The following is a 24743-nucleotide window of genomic DNA, read 5'->3' as shown; positions in this document are numbered from 1 at the left end:
TGGTCTCCTCAGATGGCCCTTCCTGATCTCTCCTTTTTCTATCCATGGGCTTGTTCGTCCTCACATTTGCACTACTTTCTGGGAAAAGTAAAATTGACAAGGGCAGAGAGCAGGATGGTGGGGAATGTGGTAGCAAGATGACGATGAGTGTATGTGGGGAGAACTCACTCCTGTTTGTAAGCAGTTTTTTTTAAATCACAACAACTGATGCGCCTCTGCTGCGATCATTCAGCATGATTACTTCCACGTAAATAGGGGTTTAACTGAACCGTGGTGTCTCTGCCGCCTGATGCTGCAGTCTGCACACAGAAACATACATTGCACATGTGCCTGCATCAGCCCTGGCACTAGAGTCAGTCACTGGCAAGATCTACACAACTCAGCATCGACTGTGTGGAAGTTCTCTTCCTGTATGTGTCAGAATCCCACTGATGTTATGGTTGACATACAAAATCAAGAGCTAATTTAATGACAGTGAGAGAAGGACCACAGAGAGGGATTGGTTCATGGAAAGATGCACAAAATCAGAGGAAACTTATTTGGATCTGGAGTTTACTGCTGAGGGGGATTTAGTGTGAACAGCAGATCCATGCTGTGCAGACGGTGAAACCTCTCCCTGGACACGGGGTTGACCAGTTCACAGACGCCCGGCTGCACGAGGAGTGTTGAGGGGCCACAATGTGGCTGCTCCAGCCCAGTCATACCAAGATCACATGAAAGTCAGGCAGCACCATCCTTTCAGGAAGGAAGATTACAAGAGTCCAGGAAACAGGTGCTGCAAGAGGAGGATTGTCATCACGATGATCAGTCCACACAGCAGCAAGACCACCCAGACTGGGAACATTTCTGCAAAAAAAAACCCAGTATCATTATTGGACCATCGTCACAGTAATATGCTGCAAAACTGTCAACCTAAGAACCAGTTAAAACACATTCACCATGACCATCGCTGGAGGAATGCATTGCCAACATAGGGCAAAGCGACAGGGAGAGTCGGGTGCCTGGGGGCCAAGGCAATGAAGCAGAGCAGTGCTTCAATTGACGTCAGGAGGGGAAAGTGGAGGGTCCATGGCCATCTTCATCAGCAGTAAGGTCACAGAGAGTGCATGTCTCAGCACATCAATGCAATCACACAGAGAAGCTCAATGTATCTACCTCCTCAGAAGACCAAGGAGATTTGATATCCTAATGCTCTATGGTACAGGTGTACGGCCGAGGGCACACAGACTGGGTGTATCACGGTCCAGTACGGTAATTTAAACACCCACAAACAAATGTGGCCACAGAAAGTGGTAGACACTGCCTGGTCCATCACAGCCACTAACATCCCTACCATCGAAGGGATCTACAGGGGGCACTGCTCCAAGAAGAGAGCCTATATCAAGGACCCATACCTCCCTGGCCACGCTCTCCAGTCTCTATCACCATCAGGAAGAAGATACAGGAGCCCGAGAACTGTGACCTCCAGCTTCTTCCCAACAACCATCAGCCTACTGAACCACATTGTACCATCCCAACCATAACCTCACCTCAGCAACGATCTACAATGGATTTTTTGTTTGGTTACACCACCTACTTTGGCTTTTGTCATTGCTCTGTCTCCAATGCATATGGCAACTAAATACACTCACCCTGATGTGTAAACCAACACAGTGGAGAGTGTACACTCCCCATAGACAAGAGCAGCCTATTCTGCCAAAGAAAACTATTAAACCAACATGCAAGTTGCAAATTTGGGTAAGAAAGCACAGCGCAAACAGCATGTGGGAGAGCAGCGAGACATGGAGTTAATAAAGCTGGGACTTACGCCGGCTTGGAACCAGATGTAACTTGCATCGGCTGTCCACAGCCACACTCAGCAATGCAGCCTCAGTCTCTCCTGTCACCTCCCTGGTTTGGCGAACATCAGGTAAAAAGGCCAAGTCCGTCACCACAATCCCATGCGTTTCTTTCACATAATAAACTTGCTGTGTTCAGGAAGAACAAAAAAGAAAGTAATTCTGATATCATTTACTGGCTCTTCCCTTGCAGGCTCTTTTACCAATCATTGTAACTACAGGGTTATTGATCATATTCTTTTAATATCTGCAATTGTATTGTATTCGTATTGTATTGTATTCAAATTTATTGTCATTGTCTCAATTTGAGACAACGAAATGAATTTCCCTTACAGGCAGTATCATAAAAAAATCACAAAGAAATAATAAAAATAAATAATAAATAAATAATAAAACATATTAAAAATAAAATTGAAATTGAATTAAAATTTAAATAAAGCACAAACACAGAAAGTCCACGACACAACATAACATAAATGGCACCAAGGTGAGGAAGGCACCATAGTCCAGCCAGCCTCCCCTCCGTGTTCATCCGTGGTCGGGGCCTTCCGAGCACCCGCAGTCGCCGCCCCGGGTGGCCCGATGTTCAGGCCCTCACGCCGGGCTGGTGGAACGCCGACGCCGAACCCCGACAGTGAGCATCCTCCTCCTCAGCGGCCCGGACCTTCTGATCAGCCGCTTCCCACTGCCGTAGTCCGCAGGTCCCGAGTCCGCAGGTCGAGCCGGGCAGAGTCACAGGACCCCGCGCTGTCCATCAGCCCCGCCCGCGTTGGGAGCTCCACAAACCGCAGCTCCATGATGTTGGTGCAGCAGGTCCAGCACTCCGGGCTCCAGACGGCGACCCCCGGTAAGGCATCGCCAGCCCTGCGATGTTCCAGCGCTGTCCCGCCGCTGCTGGAGCTCTGGTCGATCCCGGCAGGAAAGGCCGCGCCAATCCAGGTAGGTAGGCCGCTGGGGGGGGAGGGGGGGGAGCGAGGACGCGACTCGAATAATAGTCGCGTCCTCACCAGGAAGCGGCTGAAGGAAGGTATCCCCCGCACCGTGCCCTCTTCCCCCACATAAAAACCCAAAAAACCCCACAAAAAAACACACTTTTACATAACTAAATAAAAAAAAAAAAAAAAAGATACCGGGCTGTAGGTGGAGGCTGCTGGCACCAGCGCCACCGGAAGTACAATACTCTTTTACATCAATCCCATACATCTAAAACTTATGCTATCTAATGTTAGACACCCCCAGGGAAAAGACTCTGACTCTCCACCTTATCCACACTCATCATGATTTTATAAATCTGTTTCAGGTCGCCCGTCACCCCAAGCACACCCTGTCTCTCCTTGTAACACTCATCCTCCAGTTTTGGTAACATCCTTGTGAATTTTCTCTGCACCCTTCCCAGCTTAGCGGCACCTTCTTATCACGAGGTAACTGAACTATGCATAGTATTCCAAATGTGGTCTCACCAACAACTTGTACAGCTGCAACATGATGTCTGACTCCTGTACTCAATACCCTGGCCAATGAAGGCCATTCATAGAACAAGAACAGGCCCATCACCCCACAATGTCAGTGCCAAAACATGATGCCAAGACTCTTATCAGCCTGAACGAATCCCTTATCCCTCGATTCCCTGCAAATCCATGTGCCCAATCAAAAATCCATTCAAACATCATTATTGTATCTGCTCTGCCACTACCCGGGGCAGTGTGTTCCGGGCACCCCCCAACCTCCTGGATCCCAATGGCTACTTCACCCAGGATCTTGCATCCCAATGGCTAGCAGGATAAAGATCTTTAAGATCATGAGTGGAATAGATAGGGTAAATGCACCAGGGGACATAAGGTGAGGGGAAAAGTCTTAATAGGAAAATGAGGAGCAAACATTTTACACAAAGGGTAGTAGGTGTGTGGAATGAGCTGCCGGAGGAGGTAGTTAAGGCAGATACTATCAGATGGGGTATGTTGATTGGTGTGGGCAAGTTGGGCCGAAGAGCTGTATGACACAGCAAGTCTACTGCTATTTCTCTTATGAAATCATTGACCTTTATTCCTTCCATCATCCTTGAAGTTTCATACCTTTCTATCAAAAGACCCGACATTGGTCAGACCAAGATTTAAAAAAAACAGATCAAAATAATCAGAGGAAACCGTTGTTATATTACCTGTAGTGAGAATGCAATGTAGATAGCGACTGATCCAGTCACGGTGCCAAGACCTACAAATGTTCCCAGTTCACTGAAAAACAAAACAAAAACAGAACACTGTAAGCAGACAGTATCTTATAAAGAGTATGAAAGAAAACACCAAAAGGCCAACACACAGAGCAATGAATCAAAGACCTGCAGCATCTTAGTCTCTGCCCACCCTGCACTGATTCAGTCAAATCCCCAGTCACTGTCCGTCTCTCACTGTCAAATCCCCAGTCACTAACGCACTGTCAAATCCCCAGTCACTGCCTCTCACTGTCAAATCCCCAGTCACTGCCTCTCACTGTCAAATCCCCCAGTCACTGTCCGTCTCTCACTGTCAAATCCCCCAGTCAGTAACTCACTGTCAAATCCCCAGTCACTGTCTGTCTCCCACTGTCTGTCACTCTCACTGTCAAATCCCCAGTCACTGTCTGTCTCTCACTGTCAAATCCCCAGTCACTGCTGTCTCTCACTGTCAAATCCCCAGTCACTGTCTGTCTCCCACTGTCAAATCCCCAGTCACTAACTCGCTATCAAATCCCCAGTCACTGTCTGTCTCTCACTGTCAAATCCCCAGTCACTGCCTCTCACTGTCAAATCCCCAGTCACTGCTTCTCACTCTCAACTCCCCAGTCACTGCCTCTCACTATCAACTCCCCAGTCACTGTCCGTCTGTCACTGTCAAATCCCCAGTCACTGCCTCTCACTGTCAAATCCCCAGTCACTAACTCACTGTCATATCCCCAGTCACTGCTTCTCACTGTCAAATCCCCAGTCACTGCTTCTCACTGTCAAATCCCCAGTCACTGCTTCTCCCTGTCAAATCCCCAGTCACTGCTTCTCCCTGTCAAATCCCCAGTCACTGCCTCTCACTGTCAAATCCCCAGTCACTGCCTCTCACTGTCAAATCCCCAGTCACTGCTTCTCACTGTCAAATCCCCAGTCACTGCTTCTCCCTGTCAAATCCCCTTGTCACTGCCTCTCACTGTCAAATCCCCAGTCACTGCTTCTCACTGTCAAATCCCCAGCCACTGCTTCTCCCTGTCAAATCCCCTTGTCACTGCCTATCACTGTAAAATCCCCAGTCACTGCCTCTCACTGTCAAATCCCCAGTCACTAACTCACTGTCACATCCCCAGTCACTGCTTCTCACTGTCAAATCCCCAGTCACTGCTTCTCCCTGTCAAATCCCCTTGTCACTGCCTCTCACTGTCAAATCCCCAGTCACTGCTTCTCACTGTCAAATCCCCAGCCACTGCTTCTCCCTGTCAAATCCCCTTGTCACTGCCTATCACTGTAAAATCCCCCAGTCACTGCCTCTCACTGTCAAATCCCCAGTCACTGCTTCTCACTGTCAAATCCCCAGTCACTGGTTCTCACTGTCAAATCCCCAGCCACTGTCTGTCTCTCACTGTCAAATCCCCAGTCACTGTCCGTCTCTCACTGTCAAATCCCCAGTCACTGACTTTTGCCAGTCATGATAACTGAAGACCTGGCTGTACCTGACTGACATTGCGGAGATCACTTCGTTGCCACAATCGCGAGTGAGAAGCGGCAGGAAGGTATTTCCATCCCATTTGCTGATGTAGCACTGAAGGGGCTTTCGTTCTCGTTTATGTGGGATCTGCACAGTGTAAAGGCGGAGAGCTTCCTTATTATCCTCAACCTTCCCAAATCTGCAAAACAACAAGGACTCAGTGAGCAGCCATAGAGACGTAAACTAGCTGAAGTGCACAGAATGTAATAACACGAAATATAAATTACCAGTCAGAGTTATACGACAACGAAGTAGGCCCTTCACCCAAGATGTCCAGGCGCTCAAGATGTCTTGCTGGGCTGGTCCTATTTGCCACTAACCGTTACTAGGCATGAACCGTTTAAATGTTGATTGTACCTGCCTCTATCCTCAGGCAGCATCTGCCATGCCCACCACCCATGTATGGAAAAGCTGCCTCTCAGGATCCTTTTATAAGGCCGAGCCAGTCTCTCCTTACAACTCAAGCTTTCAGCCCCGAAACGTGTTTGTTAATCTTTTCTGCAATAGGTTAGTGACCAAAATGTGTATAATACTGCAAGTGTGTTCTATCCAATGCTTTGTACAACTTTAATATGATGTGGACTCTTGTACTCGATGCTAAGCCGACAAAGGCAAGTGCAACATACGCCGTTTCACTACCTAAGCCATCACTTTCAGGAAAGTATGTACATGTATCGCTAATGTCTCTGTTCAACAATACTCCCCAGAGACCTGGCAGTCACTGTGTATGTCCTCCCCTGGGATAAACTCCCCAAAAGGCCTCACTGGCTGAGTTAAATTCTATCTGCTATTCTTCCACCAGTTGATCTGGATCCTGCGACAACTATATCACCCATTTTGGTGTCATCTGCACACTTACTAATCATGCCACCTGCATTCTTATCCAAATGATGAACATAAATAAACAACGGGAAGCCAAGCCTCGATCCTTGCAGCATACCACTGGTCTTGATTCCAGCATTACATCTGCACATTGTCTCTCTATAATCGGTGTTGGCCCATCCACACTGAAGTTATGGCTAAGGAAGCACACCTTTACTTCCTCAGGAGATTGAAGAAGTTCAGCACGCCCCCCACCCCAATGACTCAACAATTTCTACAGGTGCACCATAGAAAACAACATAGTAAGGGGATGCATTGCAGCTTGGTTTGGTAACTGCTTCGCCCAAGACCCCTTAAGAAATTGCAGATAGTTGCGGATTAGCCCCATCCATCACACAGACCAGATTCCTCACCATCAACTCCATCTTTACTGCATGCTGCCTCAGGAAAGCAGCCAACTGTGTATATAATTAAAGAGCATTTACACCCGTCATTCCCTCTTCTGCAGTTGGGCAGAATAATCAAAAGCTTTAAAGTATGAATTGTTAAATCACCAGATTATGGAACAGCTTTGTCTCCACTATTATCAAACCCTTGACCGGACATCTCAAGAGATATACAGCACAGAAACAGGCCCTCGGGCCCAACTTGTCCATGGCGACCAACATGACCCATCTAAGCCAATGGCATTGACTCGTTTGGCCCTTTTCCTTCTTAAACCTCTTGTGTGACATGGAAGTATTCCTGATCATCCAATCTACATTATTGTGGCCCTTGGCTTTTTACATCAGCACTTTCTCTGTAGCTGTAACACTGTTCTGCAATATGTTTATTTTCTCTCTTGCATTACCTGTTGTCCTCATATGTGGTATGATCCATCTAGATATCACCCAAAACATGTTTTTCACTGTATTTCTGTCAGCATGACAATAAAAACCAATAATAAACCACATAGATAAATGTGACGTTATTCACTTTGGCGCCAAAAACTAGGGGGCAGATTACTATCTCAAAGGGGTTAGGTTAGGTAAGGGCGAGGTGCAGCAAGACCTGGGTGTCCTTGTACACCAGTCACTGAAAGTTGGCGTGCAGGTACAGCAGGCAGTGAAGAAAGCATAATGGAATGTTGGCCTTCATAACAAGAGGATTTCAGTATAGGAGTAAAGAGGTTCTTCTGCAGTTGTATAGGGCTCGTGTAAGACCACATCTGGTGTATTGTGTACAGTTTTGGTCTAATTTGAGGAAGGACATCCTTGTGATTGAGGCAGTGCAGCGCAGATACACGAGATTGATCCCTGGGATGGCGGGACTGTCATATGAGGAAAGATTGAAAAGACTAGGCTTGTATTCACTGGAGTTTAGAAGGATGAGGGGTGTCTTATAGAAACATATAAAATTATAAAAGGACTGGACACGCTAGATGCAGGAAAATTTTTCCCAATGTTGGGCGAGTCCAGAACCAGGCGCCACAGTCTTAGAATAAAGGGGCCATTTAAGACTGAGGTGAGACAAAACTTTTTCACCCAGAGTGTTGTGAATTTGTGGAATTCCCTGCCACAGAGGGCAGTGGAGGCCAAATCACTGGATGGATTTAAGGGAGAGTTCGATAGAGCTCTAGGGGCTGGTGGAATCAAGGGATATGGGGAGATGGCAGGCACGAGTTATTGATTGGAGACGATCAGCCATGATCACAATGAATGGCGGTGCTGGCTCGAAGGGCCGAATGGCCTCCTCCTGCATCTATTTTCTATGTTTCTATGACATGTGACGTGTAAAAGAGTGACCTGTCACTACCTTTATGGGACTATGTGCTTGTACACCTTGGTTTATCTGTTCTGCAACTCTCACCAGGGTCCTGTGTATGTCTGCCACAGTGTATGTCACACTGTTCTGAGTTATTGCCATATGAAATTCCTGTCCTATTTTTACAGATGATAATGATCCTGTTGTAATCTTAGATAACCTCATTCACTGTCCACCACGCCACCATTTTTGGTGTAATCTGCAGATTTAAAAAGCAGGCATCCTACATTTCCATCCAAACCATTAATACAGGGTGGCACCGAGCTGCTGCCTTACAGCGCCAGAGACCCATGTTCGATCCCAACCTACGGGTGCTGTCTGTTTGGAGTTTGCATGTTCATAAATCACAGGAGAATTAGGCCATTCAGCCCATCGAGCCTACCCCGCCATTCAATGATGCTGCTCTCCCTGTGACCACGTGGGTGTACTCTGGGTGCATCCGGTTTCTTCCCATATACCATAGACGTGCAGGTTTGTAGGTTAATCGGTTTCAGTAAAATGTCCCTAGTGTGTAAGATAGAACTATGTACGGGCGATGATTGATTGATGAGGACTCGTTGGGCAGTAGGACCCGTGTATCTTTAAACTAAACTAAATATATGACAATCAACAGTGAACCCAGGCCTGCAGCACTCCACGGATCATAGGATCTGATCGGCAATCTGAAAAATCACGCTCCACTCCCACCTCCTGACTCCTTGCACCAAGCTAATTTTGTATCCAATTGTCTAGTTCACCCTTGATTCTATGAACCTAATCTTCCTGAGCAGTCTAACATGTGCAACATTATCAAGGCACTTTCTGACACACTTTCTGCAGCTCTGCCCTCAGTCATCTTCGATACTTCTTCCTGGATTCTAAAGATCTATCCACCTATGTGTCCCTCAGGACCACTAACACCGCTCCTTCATAATATCAATATGTTTTACAACCTTCTAGGTTCAGAGAACTTCAACATTTCTTGCCTCTCCACATCTCTAATCCCATAAATCTGGAATCTTTCTGGTGAGCCTCCTCGTTACCCTACCCAAAGCTTTGGCATTCCCACTAAAATGCAGTGCCCACAAATACACGACTTAAGTTAGCGTAACACTCTGGATTCTAGATTCTGTCTCCATCTTAAAGCGGAGTTTCTAGTGCCCACCAATCCTGATAGCTACAGTTTATGGACCCGGGATGGGAGATGGAATGTGTAAATACTCACCTGCATGCCTGGTATCGGTACATCTTCTCAGTAATCTGAGGCATGTTCTCATTCCAGCATAAGCTTGTCACCAACTGGTCATTTTTCCAGACACAGCACTTGAAGTCTCGTCCCACCGTCACTATCTATCCGGGGAAACATCAATGAATAATAGTTATTCCATAATGCTGTCAAGTCAATGCAGATCTGTATTGTGCAACGATGAAGGAATGGCAATTGTTTTCTCAGGTCAGGAAGGAGGGGAACCTGCAGGTGGTGGTGTCTCCAGTGGGCATCACAAACGAGAGGCTCTGATTTACAGTGTGAGGAAGGTGCTTTACAGGAGATTTGAAAGCTTGTTACACCAAGAGTGACTGATAGCTGGATCTTGTTGCCAGATGAGGTGGTGGAATCAGATATAATCACTTGGTTTAAGGCGCAGGAGAAAGATCCTGTGCGATCAAATGCGCTGTCTAGTTGGGCAGAAAGGTCAGCATGGAAGTGGTGGGCCAATGGGCCTGTTTCTGCACTGACTGCATTCAAAAAGGTGTTTTGAAGTAGTTTGTATAAAGTCTAACTTGGGAGAGGGCTGCACTTGACCTTATCCTACGGAACGAGGAAGACAAATGACTGTGGAGGAAAGAGTTACCATAACCTTCAAGATAGTCATGGGCGAAGATAAAGCTGGTCTTCAGTCAGAGCCCTAAACTGGGGAAGGTGGATTTTGACAGTGTCAACAGGTCTTGGGAGAGGTAGACCAGCAGCAGCTGGAGAGGAAAACAACATAAGTTCACAAGTTATAGGAGGAGAATGAGGTCAGTCGACCAATCGAGTCTACTCCGCCATTCATTCATGGCTGATCTCTGCCTCCTCATTCTGTTTTCCTGCCTTCTCTCCATAAACCTTGACACCCGTTCTTTTTTTTTAATTTTATTTTTATTAGAAGTACGGTAAATTACAATACTACACAACACATATATCTTAATACATTTTTTGTACCGCTTCATTTTTTTTTGAGCTTTAAGAAAAAGATAGAAGTAAAGAAAGTAAAGAAAGTGCGCAAGTCGTGAAGTGCAAGAGTGTTGGGAAAAGAAAGCCCCTTAGAAAAGAAGTTAGAGAAGGAAGTAAAGTGAGAAAGTAGACCCTAGAAAAGAAAGAAAAAGAAAATAGGAACAATCGCTCTATTATAACATTAAACTCCGCAGAAAGGGGAGTTTTGAGACACCCGTTCTAATCAAGAATTTGTCAATCTCTGCCTTAAAAATATCCACTGACTTGGCCTCCACAGCCCTCTGTGGCAATGAGTTTCACAGATTAACTACCCTCTGACTAAAGAACTTCCTCCTCACCGCCTTTCTAAAAGAGCGCCCTTAAATTCACAGGCTGTGACCTCTGGTCCTAGACTCTCCCACCAGTGGAAACATCCTCTCCACATCCATTTCACATGCCTTTCATTATTCGGTAAGTTTCAAACCCCCTCAACCTTCCAAACTGCAGCGGGTAGAGGCCCATTGGTGTCAAACGCTCATCATATGCTGCTAATCCACTCATTCCTGGAATCATTCTTATAAACCTCCTCTGGTCCCTCTCCAGAGCCAGCACATTCTTCCTCAGATATGGGGCTCAAATTTGCTCACAATATTCCAAATGCTGCCTGACCATGCCTTATAGAGCCTCAGCATTACATTTCTGTTTTTATATTCCAGTCCTCTTGATATAAATGCTAACAATGAATTTGCCTTCCTTACCACCGATTTGACTTGCAAATTAACTTTTTGGAAGTCCTGCATGAGAACTCCCAAGACCCTTTGCACCTCTAATTTCTGGATTCTTTCTCCAATTAGAAAATAATCTACACCTTTATTCTTATTACCAAAATGCATGACTCCCCACTTTGCTGCACTGAATTTCATCTGCCACTTCTCTGCCCACTCTCCTAACCAGTCTAAGTCCTTCTGCAGAGTCCGTGCTTCCTCTACACCCTGCCCCCCCCCCCCCCCCCACCTATCTTAGTATCATCTGCAAACTTGACCACAAAGCCTTCAATCCAAATCATTAATATAGAAGAGAAGCGGTCCCAGCACCGACCACTATTCACTGGCAGCCAACCTGAAACAGCACATTTTATTGCAACTCTTTGACTTCTGCCACCCAGCCAACCCGCGCGATCCATGCTAGTATCTCCCCTTTAGTAGCATAGATTCTCATCTTCCCTAGTAGCCTGACGTGCGGCACCTTATCGAAGGCTTTCTGAAAGTTTAGGTAAACAACATCTACGGCCTCCTATCTGTCTGTCCTGCTATTAACTTCCTCAAAGAACTCCAGCAGATTCGTCAAGCAAGATATTCCATTCACAAAGCCATGCTTCTTCTTGCGTATCATCCTAAAGCACAGCCTAAAGTTGTAGGACAACTATTTGATCTTATTTGATTGTGCACGCCAGGTTGATTGCATTCGTGAAGGTTGCAATCTCCCACCCCACAAAGCCATGTTGGCCTATTTTATCGTGAAACTCCAAGTATCACGTAATCTCACCCTTTTTAATGAACTCCAAAATATTACCAATCACCGAAGTCAGGCTAACCGGCCTATAGTTCCCACTCCTCTGCTTTGCTCCCTTCTTGTACCGTGGGGTAATATTCACAATTTTCCAATCTTCAGGAACCACTCCTAACTTGATTCTTGAAATATCACAACTAATGCCGCCACAATCTCTGAGGCCACCTCCTTCAGAACCCTGGGGTGCAGTCCACCCAGCCCAGGTGACTTATCCACCTTTCCGTGTTCCTAGCACCTTCTCCTTTGTAATCGCCACTCCATTAACTTTCACCCCTTGACTCTCTAGAATTACAGGCACACTGCTGATGTCTTCCACTGTGAAAAAAAGGTATTCAATTTCCCTGTCATTACTTGATTCCTATTATCACTTCTCCTGCATCATTCCCCAGAGGCCCAATGTCCACTTGCCTCTTTTTTACTCTTTAAATGTCCGTAGAAACTCTTGCTATCCTCTTTTATATTATTGGCTAGCTTACATCCGTACTTCATCTTTTCTCGCCGTATTGTCCTTTTAGTTATCTTTTGTTGTTCTTTAAAAACATCCCAATCCTCTGGCTTCTTTGCACTAATCGGTAATCTGACTAATCTTTGCTATAATGTCTTCTCTTTTGCTTTTATGTTGTTCTTGACCCTTTTCAGCCCACGGTCGTCTTATTTTCCTCTTGGAATCTTTCTTCCTCTTTGGAAAATATCTCTCTGTTCCTACCTACCTCACTAGCACGAGGTACTGGAAGCAACCCAGAGATATCTACTCTGGAGGTCCTGCTTTTCAGCCCTCTACCTCATTTTTTATACTCGTGTTGCAGAACCTCCTTCCTCCTCTTACCTACGCCTACATGCACAACTACTTCCAGCTGCTCCCCTTCCCTCTCAAGGAAGTTCTGCAATCGGCCTGAGACGTCTTGGACCCTGGTACCAGGGAGGCAACGCACCATCCTTGAGTCTCGCTTGTTGCCACAGAATCTCATGTCTGCACCTCTGGTGGTCACCCACCAACAGCACAAAAACCTCAAATTCCTGGGCGTGCATATTTCCAAAGATCTTTCCAGGACCCAGCACACTGATGCAATTACAAATAAAGCATATCAGCGCCTCTACTTCCTGAGAAGATTACAGAGATTCGTTTTGTCAAAGAGGATTCTCCTGAACTTCTACAGGTGCACAGTAGAGAGCATACTGACTGGTTGCATCGTGGCCTGGTTCGGCAACTTGAACGTCCAGGAGCGGAAAAGACTGCAAAAATTTGTGAACACTGCCCAGTCCTTCACCAGCTCTGACCTCCCCACCATCGAAAGGGATTTATCGGAGTCGCTGCCTCAAAAAGGCAGCTAACGTCATCGGAGACCCACACCATCCTGGCCTCACACTCATTTCACCACTGCCATCGGGAAGAAGATACAGGAGCCTGAAAACGGTCATGTCCAGGTTCAGGAACAGCTTCTTCCTTTCAGACATCAGGCTATTAAACAAGTCAACAAATAAGCTCTGAACTAAAACAGACTATTATTATTATTACACTATAGTCGTTTGGTTTTTGAGTATGTGTGTATGTGTATATACACACACTGAACTTTTTTTCTCTCGTTTATGTACTATGTTTACATATTCTATTGTGCTGCAGCAGATAAGAATTTCAATGTTCTATGTGGGACATACGACAATAAAAACACTTGACTCGATCAACAAGGAAGCAGGTTCTTCAGTCCAACTTGTTCATGCTGACCAAGATGGCCATCCCTAACCTCAACTACTTCCTCTGATAGCTTGTTCCATATACCACCAGCCTCTGCATGAAAAGGTTGCCTCTCAGGTTCCTATTAAATTTTCCCCCTCTCACCTTAAACCAGTGTCCTCTGGTTCTTAATTTCTCTACTCTGGGTAAAAGACTGTGCATTTACCCTATTTATTCCTCTCATGACCTGATACACTTCTATAAGATCAATTCTCATCTTCTTGCGCTCCAAGGAATATTCCTAGCCTGCCCAGCCTCTCCCTATAAGAAATATAGAAAATAGGTGCAGGAGGCCATTTGGCCCTTCGAGCCAGCACCACCATTCTTTGCGATCATGGCTGATCGTCCCCAATCAATAAGACGTGCCTGCCTTCTCCCCATATCCCTTGATTCCACCAGCCCCTAGAGCTCTATCTAACTCTCTCTTAAATCCATCCAGTGATTTGGCCTCCACTGCCCTCTGTGGCAGGGAATTCCACAAATTCACAACTCTGTGGGTGAAAACGTTTTTTCTCACCACAGTCTAAAATGGCCTCCCGTTTATTCTAAGACTGTGGTCCCTGGTTCTCCTCGTGTCTATCATAAATCTTTTCTGCACTTTCCAGCATCTTTCACATAACAGGCTGACCAAAACTGAACACAATACTCTGGGGCCTTACTAATGTTTTGAATAACTAACCCAGCTTCTAAATACAATTCCTTGACTAACGAAGGTCAGCTCGCCTCAAGCCTACTTCACCACCCTATTTACCTGCAACTTTGCTTTCAAGGAAGTCTCAGTCTGAAGAAAGGTCTCAACCAGAAACGTCACCCATTCCTTCTCTCCAGAGATGCTGCCTGTCCCTGCTCAGTTACTCCAGCTTTGTGTCTATCTTCACTTTCAAGGAACCACATACTTGTACTCCACATCCTTCTGCTCTACAGTATTCCCCAGGTCTCAATGTGAAGGTCCTGCTCTGGTTTGACTACCCAAAATGCAAGAGCTCACACATTGATTAAACTCCAATAGCACTTCCTCGTCGCACTTTCCCAACTGATCAAGATTCCTCTGTAATTCTTGATAACCATTTTAAAACCCGGTGAAATCTCCGCTTTCGCGAGGCAGTGGGGGTGGGACTGATGATCGAGGGTGCCGATTGGACGAGCGAGACGTCGGTCAGCAGGCAATGGGGGCGGGACATGATGATTCAGCACGATGATTGGAGATTGGAGTGGGTGGGATTGAGGATAAAGTTCGGTGATTGGAGATAGGAGACATGGCACAGACCTGCGCTTCATCCGCAGCCAGGATCGATCCTGGCCGGGTCTCCGGCGCTGTCCTGAGTGCCCCCCCCCCACGGGTGGCCAGAGAGGTCGGCAGCAAAGATCCTCCGCTATAGGATCTTTGGTCGGGGGTCAGACGGGCACGGTGCCCCTAGGCCCACAGCCAGCGCAGAGAAGCTGCGCTAAACCCAGCTAAACTCTGCCTGTCCCGCCAGGTGAGCTTACAGCCTTTCCTGGACTTGCGGGAAATATGGCCAGCGCGGAGAAGTGGCGCTGGTGTCCCGTCAGTCCAGGCAGGGCTGCAGGTTAACCCGGTGAGACAGGCAGAGTTGAGCTGCATTTAGCGCCGGATTGAGCCTCCGAAGCCGCGCGCTCATGTGAGCGTGTGTGAGCGCATGCGTGCGTGGCCGCCAAAAAATTGTGTCCCCCAGTCCCCTCCATGTTTTGATAGCGAGTTCTGCTGTTGCTAATGATCACAGGCCACCTTCCACCACCACCACCCACTGTTTATTTCCATGAAGACAATTCTGCAGCTAATTTTCCCTAGATCTCATAAAATCTAACCTTCCTGCAGCCTTTCATGTGGAACCTTATCACAGACTATGGCCTTGCCTTAGGAAGCCGTATTGGCTAGTTCTTCATAAAACTCAATTAAATCCGTTAGACATGATCTGCCGCACACAAAACTATGCTGAATGCTGGTGTTTCTAAAGAGCCTGTCCCACTTACGTGCCCTTGGCACACTAATTACGCGACCTCATGGTCGCGTTGAGCCTCGACGGTCCTGTGACGGTCGTGCGCGATTACATGCGTCCCCACACCCATCTGGAGCGCGTGACGACATTTGAAGATAAGACACAAAATGCAGGAGTAACTCAGCTGGACCGGCAGCATCTCTGGAGAGAAGGAATGGATGACGTTTCGTGTCGAGACACTTCTTCAGTCTGAAAAGAAGGGTCTTGACCCGAAACGTCACTCATTGCTTCTCTCCAAAGATGCTGCCCGTCCCGCTGACTTACTCCTGCATTTTGTGTCTATCTTCAATTTTCTTGGCCCCGCTCTGGGAGTAGAAGTGGGGGCGGATCCGGACCGCAATGGCCGTGAGCCCTAGGCCGAGTTCGGCGATCGTTTGCCTGCTTCTGCTGCTGTTGGAGGTGAGACGTTGCGTCGCGCCAGGGTCTTAGGCCTGTCCCACTTTGGCCGTCAGTTCCGCGACAGGCCGTTGGCGCGTGAAGATTTCGTTCACTACAAAAATTTCGGAGCCCCGCGCGATGTCGTGCACATCTACATACCCCTCCGCGCTTCTAAGTGGGACCGGCCCCGCGCAGCCACACGATGCCTGTGCGCCTCAACGCGACCCCGAGGTCGCGTAATTTGCGTGCCAAGGACACGTAAGTGGGACAGGCCCTTAAATGCATGCAGAATCCACTGCAGTAACTTTTATTCCACTGATGTTAGGCTCACTGCTCAATATGTCCTATTTTTGTATTTGCAGCCCTTCGTAAATAAAGCACTACGCTAGCCACCATCTTTCCTGCACCACCCATGTCTAATGGGACGCATATATCTCAGCCACAGCAGCTGCAATGTTATAGATAAAATACATTAAGCTCATTTGGGTAAACGTTAAGGGTAGTAGAAGGATGCCAAAATAATGGGTTGTTTTGTCTTGATGTTATTGGAGCACCACACCCAGAACACTGGGAAATATTTGATAAGATTCCTGATTTGTAAATGTTGAATTTATAACACAGTGGACTGACTCTCAGGGTAAACAGGGTGACTCCAACGGTATAACAAACTGCACTGACACCCAGGGCAAAGAGTGCCAGGATTTGCCACTGTTGTGCCTCGAGTTTAAACACCAGCACATGGGAACCTTTAAAATCACTAAACAACGATGGCAAACCTTACTGCTCGTTTCATTTTTAACACAAAGTTGGGAATACTCTGAATAAACAGGGGAACAGGCAAGTCAAATAAGTCTCTGCTATGAACAAAATTCAATAAAGCAACAAAAGAGGTTAAAATAAAAAATCAAACCTTATTGTCAGGACTGATGTCCAAGTCTTCAACCTCTGCTTCATGAGCTTGGAAGTCAAAACACTTCTTCATACTGGGAAACTGGAAGAGGCAAAATATGTTTTTTTTTATTTAAACCCTATTAACTCATTTATATTTAAACATTTCCTTATTTAAATACTTCATCAAAATAATGCAATCAAGTGAAGACCATCTTGAAAGTCAGAGGAATATCTCTGGTACAATTTTCCAAGTGCACAGAAAAGTTGCTCACTCACTCTCACCCTGTGGAGCGGCCAGGGAAAGCTGGGACGTATAACATACATCAGTACTGCACTGCAACAGGCCCTTTGGCCCACAGTGTCTGCCACATACCTATCTGTGCCCTGTCTGGCAACAACCCCAACCTGAGATGAAACCCAGGCCAACCCACATTAGGCAGCCCCTGGGTAGGGGTGGGAGCAGGGACATAACCTACGGGCACAACCCTGGTGGGAAGTGGGGCAGGTAAAGGTCTGGGCTGCTGGAACCAAACTTAGGGAATCATTCCACAGTGGGAGGAGGGAGGGGTTGCTGGTACACACCTGACCCGAGGTGTAGATAGGAGGTGGAACAGAGAAAAATATAGAATTGTTGCAAACAGCAAAGCCTATCTTGGGGGTGGCCAGGGGGTTGTGTAACTATCTGGTGTGTGGTCTTGGATATGTCACAGAGCCCTGGCATCGTACCATGTAGCAGAGTCGGATGTCCTTAGGCATGCGCCTCCCAATGTAAGGGCGTGACTCTGACTTTACACATCAGTTAGTCAACGCATCCAACTTTCCAAAGTCATGCACAATGAGCACAAATTAAAGAAAAATAAAGTTTATACCTCCCACACCCGAATGTATCCATCCACACCACCGGTTGCGAGAATGGAGTGGGCCTGGTTAAACCGAACACATTTCTGCAGGGCATCTGTGCTTAGGTCCGTGCGCACAACATGAAGTGCTTCCACCGTTATCTCCGACGTCTCCTTCTGCGTGTCCCCACCTGCATTACATGCCGTTTTATTGGCTTGTCTCCGTTTCTTCGTCTCTGCCTTCTTCACTGCACAGAGGAAACCAAACAGGAATTAAGATGAGGGCAGATATGCCAAAGTCTACAGAGGTGGGTGTGGAGACACCAGCAAGCTTGGTGGGGGTGATGGGGGACAGCGAGGTGTAGTGTAGTGTGCTGAATGACATGTCACCTGTGTCATCTTTTTTGCTGTTCTTTCTCGGCGCAGTTTTCTCTTTTTCTTCTTGGAAGCGAAGTACATGACAAGTGGCATCTTGCCCCACGGCCAGAATATTTCCGGCTACTGCCATGTTCATGGGGGCTCGTGTTTCCGTGTCATGGCAATGGATCAGTGTGGCGGACAAGCTGCCAGCCACTCGCTCCAACCGCAGGAAATGCTGGCAGGAAAGCAAAACAGTAAAAACCCCACCAAGCAAATTATCCCAGAAATAAAGGTGTGTAATGAGAACAATTACAGTCATTCAATAGGGAAAGAGGGCTTTCAGCTCATTGCGTCTATCAAGTTTCTAACTATACTAATTACATCTTGCAGCACCCAATCCCTAGCCTTCACTACCTTGATTTTTCAAATATTCAACTAAATATCTCTTAAATGTTGTTAGAGGTGTTCTGTGGCTGCACACAGGACCCCACGATGTAGTAAACAATGGTACACAGTGCTGGAGTAACTCAGTCGGTCAGGCAGCATCTCTGGAGAACATGGATAGGCGGATGTTTCCGACTCTCTTCAGATTGTTTGGCCTTTGTTCACCCATCTGACAATCAAAACTCCCCTCATGTACCCACACATCACTTGCCTGGTTTTATCCCACCCCGCACCCCTATCACTCCTTCAGCATTCCCCCCCTCCCCCCCACAACCACTACAATCGGTCTGAAGAAAGGTTCCAACTCGAAAATGTCACCTATCCATATTCTCCAGAGATGCTGCCTGATCTGCTGAGTTACTCCAGCACTTTGTGTCTTGTTTTGTAAACCGGCACATGCAGTTCTTTTGCTGAAGTCGAAAAGGTTTTTGGCACATTGGTCTTCATCAGTCAGAGTATTGAGTAAAGATGTTGGGAGGTCATGTTGCAGTTCTATATGTTGGTGAGGCCACATTTAGAGTATTGTATTCAGATTGTGCACCATGGTATTGTAACGATGTTCGAGATTTATGAGGTGTTGCTAGGACTCAAGTGCCTGAGCTACAGGGAGAGGTTGAGCAGGCTAGGACTCTATTCCTTGGATGCAGGAGAATGAGGCGTGATCGTATAGCGCGGGTCTACAAAATCATGAGAGGAATAGATCGAGTAAACCCACAGAAAGTGGGATTAACGGACAACACATGTACATGGGTGAAGATGATGGTTGATGGTCAACATCAATGTGGTGCTGCCTGTTCCCGTGTGGTACATACAATCATCAGGGCATAGGATTAAGGTGAGAGATTTAAAGGGGCTCAGAGGGGCATTATATGGAACAATACTGCCAGACAAAGTGGTTAAGGTGGGCACAATTATAATATTTAATTAAAGGGCATTTATTCAGTACATGTATAGGAAAGGTTTAGAGGGACAACGGTCAAATGAAAGTGGCAACATAAGTAGGAAGAGTGGTAAAGAAGGCATATGGTATGTTTGCCTTAATAGGGCATTTGAGTACAAGAGTCAGGATGTCATAATGTAACTTTATAGGACTTTGGTTTGGTCACATTTCGTATATAGGCTGCAGTTCTGGTCTCCCCATTACAGGAAGGATGTGGAGGCTTTGGAGGTACAAAGGTTTACCAGAATGTTACCTGGATTAGGGGCGAGGTTGGTCAGATTTGGAAACCTGGACATTGCAGGGAGATCTGATAGTGGTATATAAAATTATGAGAGGCATAGATAAGGTAGATAATCAGAACCTTTTTTTGCCAAGATGGAAACATCTTTAGAGGGCACAGCTTTAAAGTAAGAGGAGCAAAGTTTTAAGAAGATATGCAGAGTATCTTTTTTTTTTTTAAACACAGATTGTGGTAAAAATACAGATGCATTGCCAGGGATGGTGGTTGAGGCAGAGAAGACAGGGGCATTTTGGATAGGCTTATGTAGGTAACATAAGAGATGGTCGGCATCATGTTCAGCAGAGAACTTGTGCTGGATGTGGAATCAGGGAAATTAGATGAATGTACAAAGATTGTGGTGGATGGTGAACGTTGAGTGATCTGTTAAAATGCAATGTCCTCAACGATATATTGTTCCTTTGCAAGGATTCAATCAATCACTAAAATCTTGGATGTTAAGATCATTTTTCCAGGGATGCACCATCTGCGTTGGTGAATGTTGCCGGCTACTCCCCTGGATTTACCAGGTGTCGAGGGCCGGGGTTGGGGTCACGGATCCACCCGTCACCCGGCAGTGGGGGCCGGGGCTGGGGACCGGCAGTGGGGGCCGGGGCCGGGGACCGGCAGTGGGGGCCGGGGCTGGGGACCCAGGTCCAGCCGGCACTGACCGACGCCGGGGCTGGAGACACAGACGGTGCTGATCCCGGCCGCGGTGACCTTCGCTGCCACTTACCACCCCGTTGCTGATGCCGGTCTTGGAGGCGCCTCCGCCGCCCGCGGTCACCACCAGGCCAGCCCGCGGGACGCTGACGGTGTAGAGCGGGAAGGGCGCGCGGTACAACTCGGCGGCTCCGCGGCGGCCCATCGTCCGTCACAAGCCTGCGGCCTCCGCTCAGACTTTCGCCCAACCGAGCGCAGACACATCAGCACAGAGCGACGGACAGGTGACAAGCCGAGGGCGGGGCCTTCTACCGCTCCGCCTCAACGGCAAATGGAGGCCCCGTCTATGCCAAAGATCTATGTAGGGCAGAGGTTGACGGGCGCCATGTCTGTGCGGGGGAGGTTGACGGGCGCCATGTCTGTGCGGGGCAGAGGGTGACGGGCGCCATGTCTGTGCGGGGCAGAGGTTGACGGGCGCCATGTCTGTGCGGGGCAGAGGATGGCGGGCGCCATGTCTGTGCGGGGCGGGCGCCATGTCTGTGCGGGGCAGAGGGTGACGGGCGCCATGTCTGTGCGGGGCAGAGGATGACGGGCGCCATGTCTGTGCGGGGCAGAGGACTGTGCGGGGCAGAGGATGGCGGGCGCCATGTCTGTGCGGGGCAGAGGGTGGCGGGCGCCATGTCTGTGCGGGGCAGAGGTCTGAGGGTGAACAGTGCCATGTTCATATTTAGAGCAAATTTATTGTCACGTAGAGCAGTGTGAAATGAAATTCTTTGTTTGGATGAAGCTTCCAGACTGGCTGGGAAGCTAATGGAATTGGGGCTCAACACCTCCCTGTGTGCCTGGGTCCTGGACTTTCTCACCGCCAGGCCCCAGGTAGTCAAGATGGGAGGGAATACATCGGAGTCCCTCACCCTGAGCACAGGATCGCCCCAGGGTTGCGTCCTCAGCCCCCTATTGTACTCCCTGTACACACATGACTGTGTGGCTAGGTTCAGCTCCAATTCAATAATTAAGTTTGCTGATGACACTGTGGTGGTGGGCCTGATCTCAGACAACGATGAGAGGGCCTACCGGGAGGAGGTGGCTGATCTAGCACTCTGGTGCCAGGATAACAGCCTCCTCTTGAACATCAAAAAAACGAAGGAGCTGATCGTGGACTTTAGGAGGGCACATCATCCGAGGACGTACACTCCATTGAGGATAAATGGGGATCCTGTGGATAGGGTGAACTGTTTTAAATATCTGGGAGTCCACATCTCTGAGGATATGACATGGGCATCACACGCCTCAGCACTTGCGAGTAAGGCAAGGCAGCGCCTTTACCACCTCAGGCAATTGAGGAAATTCAGAGTGTCTCCGAGGATCCTCCAGTGCTTCTACGCAGCGGCGGTGGAAAGCATCTTGTCCGGGAACATTACCATCTGGTTTGGGAATTGCTCTGCCAAGGACAAGAAGGCTCTGCAGAGAGTAGTGCGTTCGGCCGAACGCACTATGGGAACTTCACTCACCCCCCTGCAGGAACTATACAACAGGAGGTGCAACTCCAGAGCAAACAAAATCATGGGAGACCCCTTCCACCCCTGCAACGGACTGTTCCAGCTGCTACGGTCAGGCAAACGCCTCTGTTGCCATGCGGTGAGAACGGAGAGGTTGAGAAGGAGGTTCTTCCCAGAGGCAATTCGGACTGTAAACGCCTATCTCACCAGGGACTAACTCTACAGAACGTTTTTCCTTCCATTATTTATTTTGAATAAGAATATGTGTGTTATGATTGTGTTTATAATTTGTTTGGTTGTTTTGTTGTTTGTCTTTTGCACAAATGTCCGCGAGCATTGCCACTTTCATTTCACTGCACATCTCGTATGTGTATGTGACAAATAAACTTGACTTGACTTGACTTGACTTCAAGTCGAATTAAATGTATTGACAAGTACACATACTGAGAGGCACAGGTTCAATTGAAATGGTTGCTAACCATTGTGTATGCAACCAAAAGAATCTCACTGTGCCCACTCACATGTGACAATAAAGTATCCCTAACCATTTAAAATCCCATTCCCACACTGATCTTTCTGGCCTGGGTCTCCCACGTTGCTTGAGTGAAGTCACGCGCAAACTAGAGGAACAGCACCTCAGATTCTGCTTGAAAGTTGACAAAAATGCTGGAGAAACTCAGCGGGTGAGGCAGCATCTATGATGCATCTATCAGCGGCATACTCGGGTATGTCGCCAGTTCAGGAAAAAGTCCTCATACCCGGGAATGTCGCCAGATCCGGAAAAGTCCTCATACCCGGGTATGTCGCTAGATCCGGAAAAGTCCTCATACCCGGGGTATGTCGCCAGATGGGAAAAGTCCTCATACCCGGGTATGTCACCAGATCCGGAAAAGTCCTCATACCCGGGTATGTCGCCAGATCCGGAAAAGTCCTCATACCCGGGTATGTCGCCAGATGCGGAAAAGTCCTCATACCCGGGTATGTCGCCAGATCCGGAAAAGTCCTCATACCCGGGTATGTCGCCAGATCCAGATCCGGAAAAGTCCTCATACCCGGGTATGTCGCCAGGTCCGGAAAAGTCCTCATACCCGGGTATGTCGCCAGATCCGGAAAAGTCCTCATACCCGGGTATGTCGCCAGATCCGGAAAAGTCCTCATACCCGCCAGATCCGGAAAAGTCCTCATACCCGGGTATGTCGCCAGATCCGGAAAAGTCCTCATACCCGGGTATGTCGCCAGATCCGGAAAAGTCCTCATAAGGGGGTCACGTCGGTTAAAATCCGCCAAATTCCTGAAAGGATCATACCCGGGTATGTCGTCCCATCCGGTAAAAGTTGCCTCATACCCGGGTATGTCGCCAGATCCTGGAAAGTCCTCATACCCGGGTAAGTCGCCAGATCCGGCAAAGTCCTCATATCCGGGTATGTCGCCAGATCGGGAAAAGTCCTCATACCCGGGTATGTCGCCAGATCCGGAAAAAGTCCTCATACCCGGGTATGTCGCCAGATCCGGAAAAGTCCTCATACCCGGGTATGTCGCCAGATCCGGAAAAGTCCTCATACCCGGGTATGTCGCCAGATCCGGGAAAGTCCTCATACCCGGGTATGTCGCCAGATCCGGAAAAGTCCTCATACCCGGGTATGTCGCCAGATCCGGAAAAGTCCTCATACCCGGGTATGTCGCCAGATCCGGAAAAGTCCTCATACCCGGGTATGTCGCCAAGATCGGGAAAAGTCCTCATACCCGGGTATGTCGCCAGATCCGGAAAAGTCCTCATACCCGGGTATGTCGCCAGATCCGGAAAATAAGTCCTCATACCCGGGTATGTCGCCAGATCCGGAAAAGTCCTCATACCCGGGTATGTCGCCAGATCCGGAAAAGTCCTCATACCCGGGTATGTCGCCAGATCGGGAAAAGTCCTCATACCCGGGTATGTCGCCAGATCCGGAAAAGTCCTCATACCCGGGTATGTCGCCAGATCCGGAAAAGTCCTCATACCCGGGTATGTCGCCAGATCCGGAAAAGTCCTCATACCCGGGTATGTCGCCAGATCCGGAAAAGTCCTCATACCCGGGTATGTCGCCAGATCCGGAAAAGTCCTCATACCCGGGTATGTCGCCAGATCCGGAAAAGTCCTCATACCCGGGTATGTCGCCAGATCCGGAAAAGTCCTCATACCCGGGTATGTCGCCAGATCCGGAAAAGTCCTCATACCCGGGTATGTCGCCAGATCCGGAAAAGTCCTCATACCCGGGTATGTCGCCAGATCCGGAAAAAAGTCCTCATACCCGGGTATGTCGCCAGATCCGGAAAAGTCCTCATACCCGGGTATGTCGCCAGATCCGGAAAAGTCCTCATACCCGGGTATGTCGCCAGATCCGGAAAAGTCCTCATTACCGGGTATGTCGCCAGATCCGGAAAAGTCCTCATACCCGGGTATGTCGCCAGATCCGGAAAAGTCCTCATACCCGGGTATGTCGCCAGATCCGGAAAAGTCCTCATACCCGGGTATGTCGCCAGATCCGGAAAAGTCCTCATACCCGGGTATGTCGCCAGATCCGGAAAAGTCCTCATACCCGGGTATGTCGCCAGATCCGGAAAAGTCCTCATACCCGGGTATGTCGCCAGATCCGGAAAAGTCCTCATACCCGGGTATGTCGCCAGATCCGGAAAAGTCCTCATACCCGGGTATGTCGCCAGATCCGGAAAAGTCCTCATACCCGGGTATGTCGCCAGATCCGGAAAAGTCCTCATACCCGGGTATGTCGCCAGATC

General features: G+C 48.1%; 1 protein-coding gene across 1 annotated transcript; it reads right to left on the bottom strand.

Moving 5' to 3' along the window:
- Nucleotides 1-440: 440 nt before the first annotated feature.
- Nucleotides 441-20810, bottom strand: preb (prolactin regulatory element binding). The gene is made up of 9 exons (XM_055639930.1): nt 20543-20810; nt 18176-18380; nt 17816-18033; nt 16966-17046; nt 9390-9514; nt 5526-5699; nt 3997-4069; nt 1808-1967; nt 441-846 (listed from the first exon to the last, which is right to left on the bottom strand). The coding sequence occupies exons 1-9, from the start codon at nt 20672-20674 to the stop codon at nt 752-754; spliced, it is 1263 nt and encodes a 420-aa protein (XP_055495905.1). The 5' UTR covers nt 20675-20810; the 3' UTR covers nt 441-751.
- Between the last annotated feature and the right edge of the window lie 3933 nt (nt 20811-24743).

This window comes from Leucoraja erinacea, chromosome 8 (genome assembly GCF_028641065.1).
Source record: "Leucoraja erinacea ecotype New England chromosome 8, Leri_hhj_1, whole genome shotgun sequence".
NCBI lineage: Eukaryota > Metazoa > Chordata > Chondrichthyes > Rajiformes > Rajidae > Leucoraja > Leucoraja erinaceus.
Note: the sequence above shows the minus strand (reverse complement) of the source record. Positions and strands in the feature narration are given on the sequence as shown.

Excerpts from the sequence above, each read along its gene's own strand:
- preb (XM_055639930.1), bottom strand. The coding sequence starts at position 20,674 with ATGGGCCGCCGCGGAGCCGCCGAGTTGTACCGCGCGCCCTTCCCGCTC. Across the intron at positions 18,381-20,542 it reads CCGGCATCAGCAACGGGGTG|CATTTCCTGCGGTTGGAGCG; the intron begins GTAAGTGGCAGC and ends CTTTCCTGCCAG. Across the intron at positions 18,034-18,175 it reads CAGCAAAAAAGATGACACAG|TGAAGAAGGCAGAGACGAAG; the intron begins GTGACATGTCAT and ends TCCTCTGTGCAG.